Consider the following 15,048-nt stretch of genomic DNA (forward strand, 5'->3'; position numbering starts at 1 on the left):
CTTCGTGTTCAGACAGCCAATGATTCAGACTCAACGACGTCGATTATGGAAATGAGCCATTAGTGTCTCACAGCGTTGTTTTATGTCCCGACACTCATACGGAATGCATAGAACAGCGCAAATGATAACCGGAAGACCGATCTGTTAATGGGCATACACCAATGCGTTTAGCTGGATATTCAAATAAGAAGCATATTTCAGTCTTCCTGAATGATGATTTAAGCTACAATTAATGTCAAGCTACCATGACATTATATAATGGGGTGGTGGTGGTGGTGTTGGCGGGGTGTTATATGAAAGAAAAGGCTTTCTCTTCTCCTGGCACCATTCCAATCTTTAAGAAAGATGTCCAGTGTCACCAAGGAGCAATGGCATAATTATACCGTTCGTCCCACTGCTAGCTCAATCGTGTCCACTCCACCCCCGCAACATTTAAGTAATGACTTAGGGGTACGGCTAAATCAACACTAATGTATATTCCGTAAGTGAGATAAACACTGTGGCATTTGACATAGGATGCAGTTTGCCTGCATGACTTCTTCTACAAGGGATGAAGTCTGGGCTATGTTTGCAGGCTTGTACATGGCAAAAATTCTGACAAATGGGGGGAGGGGGAATTCAGCAATGGCTTTGACTATATTTAGTCTAATTGACACAGGTGAAGATGGGAGCAGCAAAGAATAGGTGTCATTGACACGGGTGAAGATGGGAGAATATGTCATTCCACATTGAACTCACGATTCAATTTGATTAGGATTCACCTGTTAATATCATTCAATTTAATACTTTGATGCATCTACATTTTCTAATACTCCATGGTGTTACAACTGTACTTGGATTGTTTTAGATGTTTCCATCTAAACCAAATCTCTTTGCCAAAAATAACCGATCTACAATCTCACATGCATTGTGAGCTGTAGATCTGCTATTTTTGGCAAATGTTCCCCCAAAAAATAATTTTTATTGTATTCAAGAGCAAAAGTGAATCTGCCCGTTATATATAATTTTGTTCAAATCAGGCCACTCCTGCAAACTTTGAAAGCCAACCAGGATGTAATATGAAAAATGTTTTGCAAAACTCTGCCACCTGGTGGCGCTAAAACAGGCCGATGTGAAACAGTTTTGTTTCACAGTTAAATTAGTATGTCTTATGACTAAGGATAAGTGATAGGAAGAAGGTTCTGACTTTGGATGGATTGATTTGTAGCATGTGTGGGCACTGACTGGGCAGCATTACATCACCCTGCCTACCACTGTAGCATGTGTGGGCACTGGGCAGCATTACATCACCCTGCCTACCACTGAAAACAGTCACTTGAGGGACAGACAACAGATTCACCGTTCCACAGATCTCTTACCTTCAACCTCCTGACCAATGGACAGGCCCGCCCATTTTCTCTGGAATACAAAACAGCAAGCAATTGATTCAACCACACAGGCTTCTGCTTCTCTATGTATTGAGTTCTTCTAGCTATGAATAGACATGGGCAACAGGGATGCTAATGCTATTTTTTGCTATCTGGTTACTCGGCAACATGGTTTTGGCAAGTACACAGCTAACATCATTATTATCATTGTAAATTACATCAACCAATAAGAGTTTTTCCACAAACACAGCAGTGTAACGTTCCTCTGTAGCATGGTCTTATTTCACAACATATATATGGCATGTTGAACACTTTATGGTTGGGCGATATTAATATAATAAAATATGGTGATATTTCTGACCAAATATCAAGATTTGTTTTATTTATTTTTTATTTTATATAATCATGTTATGACATATAAGAGAGTGAAACATGTCAAATATAGAGGCAATTTCTTGATCATCATAAGTCATTTTTTGATCATTTCTCACACTCAGCTAGAACAATCTACAGTATTAGGTAAAAGATAAAGAAAATGTATTACTGTACTGTAATGCATCCTTTAAGGCCAGGAAAAGACAACATTTAAGCTATATCACAATATTTCAATAAACAAAATCCCAGACAATATATAGTCTCTTATCACAATATCAATATTATATCAACATATCGCCACTCTCAGCTCTTTCTTTTTTGAAAATTTGAAGTACTTATAAATGGGGCACCATTTGTGCATGGTGATTCAAATAATCAACTATTATTAACCTATTACAAGCTGTTGTAGAATAAGACCTTTGTGAGGAAGTTACTGTAGTACCTGTGTGGCGCTGAGGCTGTCAAGTTTTATAGACGGAGGAGCAACGGGCAGAGAGGAAAAAGGCCAGAGAGAAAGAGCAGTGACAGACAGATTGAGACAAAGAGTGAGAGAAACGTGCATGCAGACGGGCTCTCACAGAAAAAACAACGCAGGCAGTACAGAAAGCGTCAATTCAACGATACTTATCAAGGTTATAAACAGACACAATACTGTATAAAACAGATGGGCTGTATACACAACAACGGGGTGTTTTTAAGCAAAGTGTTGACAGTTAAAATGAGGAACATAGACTTGTTATACAAGAATACTTTGACAACTATGGAGTCTGTTAGGGATCAGGAACAAATTCAGAACACAAATAACATAACACACACAGCCAAATCCTGAATGTCACTTTAACTCGAAGAGAGTGTAGAAACTGACCCTTACAGGTCCTAGTTCAATTAAAATAGGATTTTGCTAAATAGTAGTATTAGTTAGTAGTAGTACTCCCGTTTTGCCTTCTAACACCGGAATATTGTTGAACATGTGTGTATAGGACATAAACTGGTTTGCCAGTGTGTTTGCTAGTCAGCTAGTGCACTGGTTCAAACAGATGCTATGAGATATTTGGTTATTGAGGAGCATTATGACATGGTACCTGTGGCAGGCTGAAGGCGATGGTTCCCGGGACGACACCGGCGTGCGTCTTCACCGTTAACACATACTTGTGGGTCACGTTGCGCACCGTCACATGTCTGCATTGATGGGGGTTGGAGAAAACGAGGAGTTTTTCGATTAAACAACCCAAACATGGCTAAAAACACAGGCACGCACATGTACACAAATCCACGCTGGGCTGTACATTTGGGCATGTGACAAAACTACTGAAGTGGTCAATCATGAAACATAACACAGAACACACAATTATTTAAAATGTGGCACTCCACTCACTGTTCAAACTGTGGATCCTTCTCACTCACGACAGCACAGTTGGTTAGTGACAGCTCGTCGGTCGGGCATCTCGCCGCTTGCATAGTCTGGAAAGAAATGGCAGTGAGAGAAGTTAAGCTTGATTCCCACTGGGGGCCGACTGGGGCATGCATGTGGTTTGCATGTTCTCCCCATATGGGGATCCTCCTCCCTCATCAAAACAACATGTGTGTAGTGTTAGGAAGATACTGCACTACTCCTGCCAGGGTCCTAGACCAAGACACTGGCATTAGAGCACTACTCCTGCCAGGGTCCTAGACCAAGACACTGGCATTAGAGCACTACTCCTGCCAGGGTCCTAGACCAAGACACTGGAAGATACTGCACTACTCCTGCCAGGGTCCTAGACCAAGACACTGGAAGATACTGCACTACTCCTGCCAGGGTCCTAGACCAAGACACTGGCATTAGAGCACTACTCCTGCCAGGGTCCTAGACCAAGACACTGGCATTAGAGCAGGAAGATACTGCACTACTCCTGCCAGGGTCCTAGACCAAGACACTGGAAGATACTGCACTACTCCTGCCAGGGTCCTAGACCAAGACACTGGAAGATACTGCACTACTCCTGCCAGGGTCCTAGACCAAGACACTGGCATTAGAGCACTACTCCTGCCAGGGTCCTAGACCAAGACACTGGCATTAGAGCAGGAAGATACTGCACTACTCCTGCCAGGGTCGTAGACCAAGACACTGGAAGATACTGCACTACTCCTGCCAGGGTCCTAGACCAAGACACTGGCATTAGAGCAGGAAGATACTGCACTACTCCTGCCAGGGTCCTAGACCAAGCCCCCAGTAAGGCTATCCAACGTTGAAGATGCCACTACCTACTGGCGAAATGTGGAATTGCAGCACTTAATGGAAGTGGACGGACATTCATGACGTCACGTGAAAAGCCCGGACCTCAAAATTTAAGTCCGGGGCAAGGCTAGGCTAAACTTCTGCTCGCTCGAGCCATTGAGTTATCATTATACTTCCGGCAGTCTTCCGGGTGCTTCAAAACGCCACTGAGCAACTTCCACTGAAATGAATAGCGGGGGGGGGGCGGGGCTAACGCTCCAGTTCGGTCTCTATCCTTTATATACTCTATGTCCTAGACCAAGACACTGGCATTAGAGCATAGAGTTATAAAGGATAGAGACTAGAGCGGCCCGCAATTAACACTTTGACTTCTATTCACGAGTTGCCCGAGTTCATTAATTGTAGAACACTTTCCCTGCGATTTGCGAGTTGCCCGAGTTATGTTTTTATTTTATTTTAATCCGCGTTTTTAATCAGTTTTAAGACATACGGGCAATCTACCGGACAGAATGGGATATGAGACGCGTTTTGATGATGTCATTGCAAAAAGGTCTGTCACGCCGGTGTGCAATGGGTTCTGGGAAATTGAGTCCCAGGCCCAGAATATTTGCCCCCCGCGCCACTCATTACACATTAGCTAAACGTGTTTATATAAATGTTTATATAAATAATAAATATTTGTTTGTTTCATATAGATTTGTATTAGGGGCGTGGTTTCCCTTTCCCTGCTCTTTCAGAGAGATCAGACAGAAAGCAAACCTAACTTGGCAGTTAGGGAGACAGCATGAAAGAGGAGAAAGACATCAAGAATCAATGTTCACTCAAATCCACACTGCTCACTTACAATGCTCTGAAGGATTAGACACATTGATTAGCCATTGCTGGGACTCAGTCTGAGACGAATTGAACAGAGTAGTGAAATGTGAGGGGGGGGGGGGAACAAAGGCACGAATAACAAATACTACTGTACTTGTTTGCCAGCTGCAATTTTGTCAAAAGGACAGACTGTAGATATTTGTGTATTTTTTGTTTTTTTTTCTCTTAATTCTTCCAACAAACACAGTCACAAATGGACAGGGCCAAACCCTGTCCAGACCACTTGCTTGTATGTATACAGATAAACTGTACCCACACACACAGCAGTATCACCTGGCTACTAGTGGCTACTATTTCCTATAAATTGTGACAGATTACAGTACTTGCCTACAGAGCTATACAGTGGGAAGTGAGAGGTACGGTAACTGTGGTGATTCAGTAAGCAGCTCTGCACTGCAGTCTCTGCACTGACACCATTATCCTCCTCTGTGGGCAGGCAATGTCTGCCCACAGAGTCTGGAATTATTGCATTTCTCATGGTTGCTATTAACTTCCCTTACTGCTTAGCTTCGCTGATAATCATTATTTTGCGTTTTGAGGGCTAGTGGCACCTCAGATAGAATACATACAGTCAATAAGCTTCACAGGGCTGTGTCTTGTATGCATGCATGTGGTGGAGTTCCCTTTGCCTCGAATTTGCCTGTGTGCAATTCAATGGCATCCTCCCTCTCCACTTCTTCCCATGGCTCTGTTGCAAAATCACTAAGAGAAAGTTCACGTCACTGAATGAAGATCTTCACTGGGCTGAATTATAGATTATAGCCAAATTGCCAATGGCGCCATTAGCTAATTGCATAACCTCAGACAATTAGGAGAATATATGTAGTCAAGAGTATGTTTTGCACTCCGTCCATCCGTCCGTCCGTCACCAGCTCATCTCCGGCACTGTTGGCCCCATCCATGCCACACTGCACACACACTCCCTGGATGCCAACAATGAACCTCTGCCCCAAATATTTCACAACAGCCTGTTATAGAGCGTCGCAGTCCCGCCTCCTACCCTGACCCAGGAAATGAAACCCAATGCATTATTCTCATAGACATTTCGTAAAGTATTTATTTAAAGACGGTTACGCCGCGGACAAAGCCAACTCGAGTCGTGCCAACTCATGACAACACAAACAATATTTTGGACCAAACAAATAATTAGAAAGAAGAAAAAAACGGCAGGTTACAACACTTTCTTTGTTGTTTTTCTTCTTTGTAATTATTTGTTTGGTCCAAAATATTGTTTGTGTTGTCATGAGTTGTCACGACTCGAGTTGGCTTTGTCCGCGGCGTAACCGTCTTTAAATAAATACTTTACGAAATGTCTATGAGAATAATGCATTGGGTTTCATTTCCTGGGTCAGGGTAGGAGGCGGGACTGCGACGCTCTATAGCGCCACCATTTCCCATATTCCATCCTGATTGGCTAACATTGGCTTTCAAAGCTCGCATGATTGGTCCATTTCTTGGTCCATTGTTATGCCTGCACTAGGTGTAGGGACAGCATCTCTTTTCAAACAAACAGTGTGTGTTTGAAAAGAGATGCTGTCCCTACACCTAGTGCAGGCATAACACGTCTTGCTTATTTTATATTTAGACCACGAAATAACAAAATGGCCAATTTTGCATCAAGGTGCCCAGGTGTCCCTAGTGCTCACCTATCCTGTATCCTGCCACTCAAGAGCATTTAATGCTCTTCCTCAAGCACTTAGTTTGGCCACCAAACCAAACAGAGGGCTGTCGTGGGTCCTGAGTCAACATGTTGAGCATTATTATGGAAAAATACTAGGTAAATCCTAGAAAATAAAGCAAACCCACAGAGAGTCAAAGTTGTTAGGCAATGTAGTAAACCGACAGTATCCAGGGTAAGAGAGGGCATCCCGACTGATCTTTGTAGTATACTGACAGTATCCAGGGTAAGAGAGGGCATCCCGACTGATCAATGTAGTATACCGACAGTATCCAGGGTAAGAGAGGGCATCCCGACTGATCAATGTAGTATACCGACAGTATCCAGGGTAAGAGAGGGCATCCCCAATGATCTTTGATCAATGTAGTATACCGACAGTATCCAGGGTAAGAGAGGGCATCCCCACTGATCAATGTAGTATACCGACAGTATCCAGGGTAAGAGAGGGCATCCCCAATGATCTTTGATCAATGTAGTATACCGACAGTATCCAGGGTAAGAGAGGGCATCCCCACTGATCAATGTAGTATAACGACAGTATCCAGGGTAAGAGAGGGCATCCCGACTGATCAATGTAGTATACCGACAGTATCCAGGGTAAGAGAGGGCATCCCCACTGATCAATGTAGTATACCGACAGTATCCAGGGTAAGAGAGGGCATCCCGACTGATCAATGTAGTATACCGACAGTATCCAGGGTAAGAGAGGGCATCCCCACTGATCAATGTAGTATACCGACAGTATCCAGGGTAAGAGAGGGCATCCCCACTGATCAATGTAGTATACTGACAGTATCCAGGGTAAGAGAGGGCATCCCCACTGATCAATGTAGTATACTGACAGTATCCAGGGTAAGAGAGGGCATCCCCACTGATCAATGTAGTATACTGACAGTATCCAGGGTAAGAGAGGGCATCCCCACTGATCAATGTAGTATACTGACAGTATCCAGGGTAAGAGAGGGCATCCCCACTGATCAATGTAGTATACCGACAGTATCCAAGGTAAGAGAGGGCATCCCCACTGATCAATGTAGTATACCGACAGTATCCAAGGTAAGAGAGGGCATCCCCACTGATCAATGTAGTATAGCGACAGTATCCAGGGTAAGAGAGGGCATCCCCACTGATCAATGTAGTATACTGACAGTATCCAGGGTAAGAGAGGGCATCCCGACTGATCAATGTAGTATACTGACAGTATCCAAGGTAAGAGAGGGCATCCCCACTGATCAATGTAGTATACCGACAGTATCCAGGGTAAGAGAGGGCATCCCCACTGATCAATGTAGTATAGCGACAGTATCCAGGGTAAGAGAGGGCATCCCCACTGATCAATGTAGTATACTGACAGTATCCAGGGTAAGAGATGGCATCCCCACTGATCAATGTAGTATACCGACAGTATCCAGGGTAAGAGAGGGCATCCCCACTGATCAATGTAGTATACCGACAGTATCCAAGGTAAGAGAGGGCATCCCCACTGATCAATGTAGTATAGCGACAGTATCCAGGGTAAGAGAGGGCATCCCCACTGATCAATGTAGTATACCGACAGTATCCAGGGTAAGAGAGGGCATCCCCACTGATCAATGTAGTATACCGACAGTATCCAGGGTAAGAGAGGGCATCCCGACTGATCAATGTAGTATACTGACAGTATCCAAGGTAAGAGAGGGCATCCCCACTGATCAATGTAGTATACCGACAGTATCCAGGGTAAGAGAGGGCATCCCCACTGATCTTTGCTGTTACGTCTCAGATACACAACTTGGACTACTATAGTCTGACAAGGTCAGAACCTGAGAGGCAGATTTTATAGTAAATGGAAATGAGAAATAGGCTATGGCCTAGTGCAATATAGACAAAATAAACAAAGTGTTTGGCAATAACATAACGTCATCAGGAGTTATACTGTAGGCTATATAGAGTCATCTCTATTCTCAGTTTAAATCGTAATGGTGTAATAAAACAACAAGTCTACTTTAGAATGCTGTTTCAAGTGGTACGTTATATAATGGATTTGAATTCTCCCCAACATAATCAGCAGTGTGATTTAAACGTATAGTCCACAAACACTCATACTACTCCAGGCTGTCATGATATGATATGGTACACACCACAATATTATTCGTTTTGTCAAGCAAAATTTCAAGAATCTTTGTTTGTGCTCACACATGCTTTTGTTTACATTGTGATGGTCAACAGTATACACTGACGGGTCTGTGGACGGTGGACCATTCATGTGAAGCAGTTCCAACTTCCTTCTGATCTAAACCGGTTTTATTTGGGACTTTCATTTCAAAGTTGGTGTGATAGATTAGATAGATTTCGAGAGAATGTGTTTGCGTGTCCACAGTCCAGTACCTCCTTGTACATTAGTTAAACCAACAACTAGACATTATGGTAGGTAATAACATTTCAGTCATAAGACAGCCCATCCGTCTTCCGGGGCTTTATATGACGTATTACTGCCACACAGCAGTGTGTGCTGTGTATGATCTGTGGAGAGAAACCACCAGTTCCTTCCTTCAAACAACGCTACGTTACGTAACAGTGGGTGTGCAGTCAAAAGTGCTCATCGGAAAACGTATTTTGGTTAAAATTAACTCACCCGGCCGGCCATCTTGGTATGTTTCACCCCACTGGATATATTCAAGAACAATTCAGCATAAACGTTACGCCACAGGCTACATTCACCACCGCACACACTACTGCTGACTGCTGAGTGCTGAACTCTGGTGCTGGTACGGTGGGCGTGGCCAACGTACGTGATGTAATCACGCACGCATTGCGTGGGAAATGAATGGAAGGAGAAAGCCGACCGGGCACTTTTTGCGTAGAAGAGAGTGAGAGAGCAGGATATCCTAGTTAGATGGAGCTATGGTTCCATAACACTTGACGTTGAGACTGTGTCTATTGCTATACAGCATTTCTAGTGGTAGTAGTGGACAATTTAAGTACTCGACCCAGACAATAGATACTCCTGATCAAAATCAACAAGTGAAAGTTGTCATACCGGTATTTGGACTTGAGTTGAAGTAGGCCTATACTAGTATTGAAAAGCTATAAGAAATTAGGAATCACAAAGTGCATTTTTATATAGGCCTACCACCAGACATTTTCAACAAATATCAATAAAAGTGAGAATGAATGTAGCTGATCTACAAGCTCACAACACGCTGCAATGTGATGTGTTTTGAGCTTGACTGTTTTCACTATAGCTATTTGCTAGCTATTTGAAATAGCCTATAAATTCATAATGTATTTTTCCACGTCTTAGAAATGTAGTGGTAGTGAAAATTACAACTCCGTATGTCTTTGAAATCTAGTGGAGTGAAAGCCATAATCCAAAAACATTTATGTGGCATAGCAGATCGAATTATTTTTTATGATGAAAAAACTTAAACAAAAAATACATCATAACATCACATCATAGTATAACAATTTTATTTTTATGATGGCTAGGTCGGACTTAAAGTCTATTTTTTTGTCAAATAGGTTTTTAAACAGGGGGAGAGAGCACCCCCGATGGTCCTCCATGCACCTTGATGACATGGGACTTGAACCTGCCAACTGTCTGTAGCAGAGGCAACCGATCAAGCGCACCACACCATTGAGCCAAGGCACCTTTGGGCATTCAGCAGATGTCTCCTGGTGCTTTTGAGTTTTTAATTTTTCATTCGAGCCTTGAAAAGTTCAAATTACTGCAGCATTGAGCTGTAGGAGGAATGGGACTTGAACATGGAATGTCTGTACTGAAAGTCTAATCGTTAAACCACTGCACCATCAGTCAGACACTCTCAGCCAAAGTCTTCTGGTAATTGTTTGTGTTAGCCTTCAGTTAGTAAAGTTGAAACTCCAGCATTTAACTATAGGAGAACAGGGATTTGAACATGTAGAGCTGTATTAACTGAAGGCTGTGGCTGTGGCAGTGGCTCACAGCCTTAGCCTGATGACCTCAAAAGTCTCATATGTCCCCTGAGTCGTAGCCAGGCAATTGCCTTTGACTTGTCTTCAGCTAGCCATCTGTTTTATTTTTACTATAACCCCCCCACTTTATTGTCTGGAAACCACATGGAGGACACTGCCCTCCCCGTGACCAATGCTCACACATCGATGGGTTATTTTTCAGTAGCCTACCTGACACGCCAAAAGGTAGCCTACCTGACACGCCAAAAGGTAGCCTACCTTTGTTTTGTTTTGAAGTTGTTGGAAATCGGTCTTGAAAGTAAAGAATTGAGAGGGGTTTGAACCCACAACCTCCAGATCATGTAGGCAGCATCCTAACACACCCAGCCACTTGCTACATGCCATAACACAGTCTTCCTTTACCTTTGAGTAACAACATTGATACAAAAAATAAAATAACAGGAGATTTGTCTATAGTTTGTTGTGCTGTTGTTTAGATGTTCGAATGTTTATGAACCACAAAGGAAACAAGCCTCTGGCTCTTTTGTCATTATGTGACTTTTTGTACACAGCAAGCCCAGTGGCTCACTGGCAAAGAGCCTACCTGTGAATCAGGAGGCCACAGGTTCTAGTCCTGGCTCTGACATTGTGTTCCTTTTGATTGTGACAAGTCAACAGATAATTGCTGAACAAATGTATCCTAGTACAATCAACCTAATTTGATCTACAAAGATAATCGTTAGTAATATATAGTATGTTGTCATGTAGTTTTTTTTTATTGTCGAATATCATGAAAAACGACATACTATAGTATGTCTTTTTGAGTGGTACAACCATTCCTTTACGGAGCTATGTGTGTCCGTGGGTGGGTGGCTGGCTGGCTGGCTGTGTCCGTCCCTGGCTGGGTCTGTCCGAGCACGAAAATTACGATTGGTTGGTTTTCACAACCACAAGTGTACACGGTAACTCAACCGTTTTGGACGCGGGGCGGCTCGCCGGAACCGGCCCGCCCCCCTGGGCGCATTCCTGGGGGTCTGGATGTTCCGGGGAGCCCCACACGGAGTTGCACCACTCACTTCACATGGGTGTGATTTTTATCCATATTTAAGGGGCACTAGCCCCTTCTATAAACAGCTTTTGTCCCCATACGTCACAAGATTTGCCATTGACCACGGTAAGAGAATTCCGGTCAAATGTCCGCTAAATTTTGTCCCCACCCGTCTCAAGTTTTGCCATTGACGTTGAACGGAGAAATGACGTAAATTAAACATCAAAACATTAAACGCCATTGACATTGAAGGTAAAATGTACGTCATATGTAAACGAGCAAATCAGCTAACCAATCACAGGCGACAGGCATTCTGATTGGCCAGTATGAGATGATGCATGATGATGTATGATGATAAGAGCTGATAATTCCGCTAAATATGACGTAAAGTAAACATCAAAACATTAAACGCCATTGACATTGAAGGGAAAACTTGTAGCAATGTCAAATGTCCGCTATCATAAATTCACACGGGGTGTGATTTTTCAATCTTCCCATCAGTTTAGTGTTGAACAAAACTATAGTGAGAAGTAAACATACATGAAGATGCCCAATGAGCAGACAAGTAGCAGGCCGACATTTAGCAGCAGTCTAATTCTCGGAGGCTCATACAGCATCTCCATAATAACCCTCTCATCCTCCTTGCTTCCCTTTGGCGTGGTGGTCTGTTCTCCCTCCTTGTATCCACAAAACGAATTGATCAGACTCGGACCCATGCCATGCTTTCCTTCCTCATCCCTGATCAGCTCTGCCTTCGAATTACCAATCTGTTCTCCAGGGGTGTTTGCCAGGGTTGCCTCTGTGCTAGGTGTTGCTGGGTCATGATCCGTGGATGGGAACGGGAAGTTGATGTCTGCTCCAACTAGAGATCTCTCATCCGGGGGAAGATCTTTATGGTGGCTTTCATTACGATTGCTCTTCTCGATGTCATCTTGATCCATTAGTGGAGCCTTGTCGATGTTGCGCAGCCCCCACAAAGTGGTGGTGCGAACCTGCTCCTTATCTGGTGGGGGGGTGCAGAGACTGACCACCACAGTGACAATCCCTGACACCCAAAACAACCCTGCTGCCACATACATGTAATGGACGTCTGCAATGAAGGAAGGCCGATCATCTTGTTGATCACAGAGAGGCTCACGGTAGATAAAGGCCAGGGTCAGACGCAGTGTACCAAGTGTGAAGCCTGTCATGCCGCCCCAGAATGCACCTGTTTCGTTACAGCGTTTCCACAACACGCCCAGTAGGAAGAGGGCAGCGATAGGTGGAGTCAGGTAGCCAGCTACTTCCTGTATGTAGAGGTACATCTGCCCGCCCTGCATTTCAATGATGACAGGGACCCAGGCGATGCTAATGGCCACCATGAACACCACAAACAGTCGGCCCACAACCAGTAGTTCCCTCTGGGACACGTCTTTTCGAGCACTCTGGTAAATGTCCAGAGTGAATATGGTGCTGGCGCTGTTGAAGATGGAGTCTAAATCACTCATCAGGGCGGCAATCATGACTGCCATCATCAGACCCCTCAGGCCCACAGGCATCACAGACATGACCAGACGTGGATAGGCGATGTTAGAACAGCCGGCCTGAGAACCGCACACTGCCAAGCAGTGCTCTGGCCCAATGCAGGCAATCTCATCTGCAAATAGGATCCGGGAAATCATACCTGGGATGACAATTATAAACATGGGCAGGACTTTAAGTAATCCAGCCATGAGTGTGGAACCCTTGGCATGAGCAATGTTCTTTGCTGCGAGTACTCTCTGGACAATGATCTGGTCAGCACACCAATACCAGATGGAAGCCGGGGTTTGGCCAAGAAGGAACCCTGGCCAAGGCATGTCTTCGTCAAGAGGTCCACGAAGCATGTACATAGCATTAGGCTTGGGCTCGATGCGGCAGGAGTGAGCATAAGTAAAGTTGCCACTGGTCAAGATAGCAGACACATTGGGGACGGCCTGCATGTACTTTGTCCGAACACCCTCCAGCCCACCCACCTTAACCAGGCTGATCGCCATCAAGCTGAGGGCTCCACCAATCATCAACACTGCCTGAAGAGTATCTGTGTACATCACTGCCTTGAGTCCGCCGGTTACTGTGAGCAGTGCAGTCATACCAATCAGAAAGATAATGGACAGATAAAGGTTCCAACCCATTGACTCCTGAATGAACAGAGCTCCAGAATACAAGTTTACAGAGAGTTTTGTGAGCATGTAGAGCAATAAAGACAAGACAGCAAAGTAAACCCTCAGCCTGTTGCCTCCAAAGCGTTTGGACAGATACTCCGGCATGGTGTAGACCCCTGAGTGGATGTACACAGGGATGAACACCCAGCCCAGTAGCTGGAGCAGGAAAATTGCGTTGAACTCGAATGCTCCCACAGCAAAGCCACTTGCAGCTCCTGATCCAGCTAAGCCTATGAAATGTTCACTGCCGATGTTGCTGACAAAAAGTGATGCTCCAATGACTATCCATGTCATAGAGCGCCCAGCCAGGAAGTAGCCACTTACGGTGCTGCGATTGGTCTTCCACGTGGCAAAAAATCCGATGCCTAACACCAAGACAAAATAAAGTGCTACGACGGCAATGTCAGCTGCCTCCATTGCAGGAGCCATTGTTTTACAGATTAGCCTACGTTAAGGAAACGCTCTGCTAAGTATTACCAAAATGTCTCAATATGTCATATAAGTGATAGCTGGCATGAATGTGATGTGTGTCATATGTCATGTCACATGTCATATGGGCATATAATATGTAGGGGGAGAGCCGCCACGGTTGTAAGGCGTCATGGTTGTAACATGCACGTTTTCTCTTGATTGGTCAACTCCATCATGACGTCATTGCGTCAGTATATGTACAGCAACGTACTCTACGTTTCAAGTGTTTTCCTTCATCCTACTGGATATTATTGACAGAAAACTGGCTTTTCTCAAAATGCGTAAACATTTTCTCCTTGAGTATCTGTGGTCTACAAATCTTTTCTTTGATGTTGATGAGCTAAAATCGACATGGATGTCTACATGCTTATGTTCTTAGTTTGCATCTTTTTCAGACACTATGCACGTTAGTTCTGGTCTGTAAGCAATGCCAAGGAAGGACTTTCAACGTGGTTCAATTGTAACACATGCCATGTCATATCATAACATTATGGAATATTTACATATTGACATATTGGCCAATATTATGTTCAGTCAGCTGTCTTTCAATTAGTGTATTCTAAATCAGCTTAGGGTTGTATAACATTGTACAACTCAATCAACTTTTTTGTGTAATCAATGTATTTTCCCATTGAACTGACTCAAATGCCCAAACTGGTATACCCAGTAATATAATTCCCATATGTTTGATACATTTTCTTATCACATCCATGGTATGAAAACAATGTTAAAGAGTTGCTTCAATGAAATATAATTGATTTAAGATGAAAACGATATGTTTAATGGCATTTTTGTTGTTACATTTATGGCGCATGCCGTTACAAGTAATCCCATATGCGCAGCAAATGTAACACTGGAACAGCATCCACTTTCGGTTTAATAACTCCGGACCTGTTTCATCAATTGAAAAACTTGAAGTG

The 15,048-nt window shown here is 43.8% G+C and overlaps 2 protein-coding genes across 4 annotated transcripts in view; both read right to left on the minus strand.

Annotated features, from left to right (window-relative positions):
• The window catches only part of LOC306915540 (vesicle-fusing ATPase-like), a 40,557-nt gene extending 31,207 nt beyond the window's left edge, over positions 1-9,350 (minus strand). For all 3 annotated transcript variants that reach the window (XR_013788838.1, XR_013788839.1, XM_079492924.1), the window contains exons 1-4: positions 9,129-9,350; positions 3,118-3,203; positions 2,825-2,921; positions 1,359-1,398 (exon numbers count right to left, since the gene is read on the minus strand). Coding sequence is in view for 1 of the 3 variants with exons in the window: in XM_079492924.1 (XP_079349050.1) it covers positions 1,359-1,398; positions 2,825-2,921; positions 3,118-3,203; positions 9,129-9,140 (235 nt within the window). In the remaining 2 variants the exon portion in view is untranslated. The remainder of the gene's footprint in view (positions 1-1,358; positions 1,399-2,824; positions 2,922-3,117; positions 3,204-9,128) is intronic.
• A 2,642-nt stretch (positions 9,351-11,992) lies between these two features.
• Positions 11,993-14,086, minus strand: LOC306915297 (sodium/myo-inositol cotransporter-like; the record flags this gene model as incomplete). Its single annotated transcript, XM_079492599.1, has 1 exon — positions 11,993-14,086. One exon carries the CDS (start codon positions 14,084-14,086, stop codon positions 11,993-11,995), a length of 2,094 nt encoding a protein of 697 aa, XP_079348725.1.
• Positions 14,087-15,048: the final 962 nt, after the last annotated feature.

This window comes from Electrona antarctica, assembly GCF_951216825.1.
Source record: "Electrona antarctica genome assembly, chromosome: 22".
NCBI classification, from domain to species: Eukaryota; Metazoa; Chordata; class Actinopteri; order Myctophiformes; family Myctophidae; genus Electrona; species Electrona antarctica.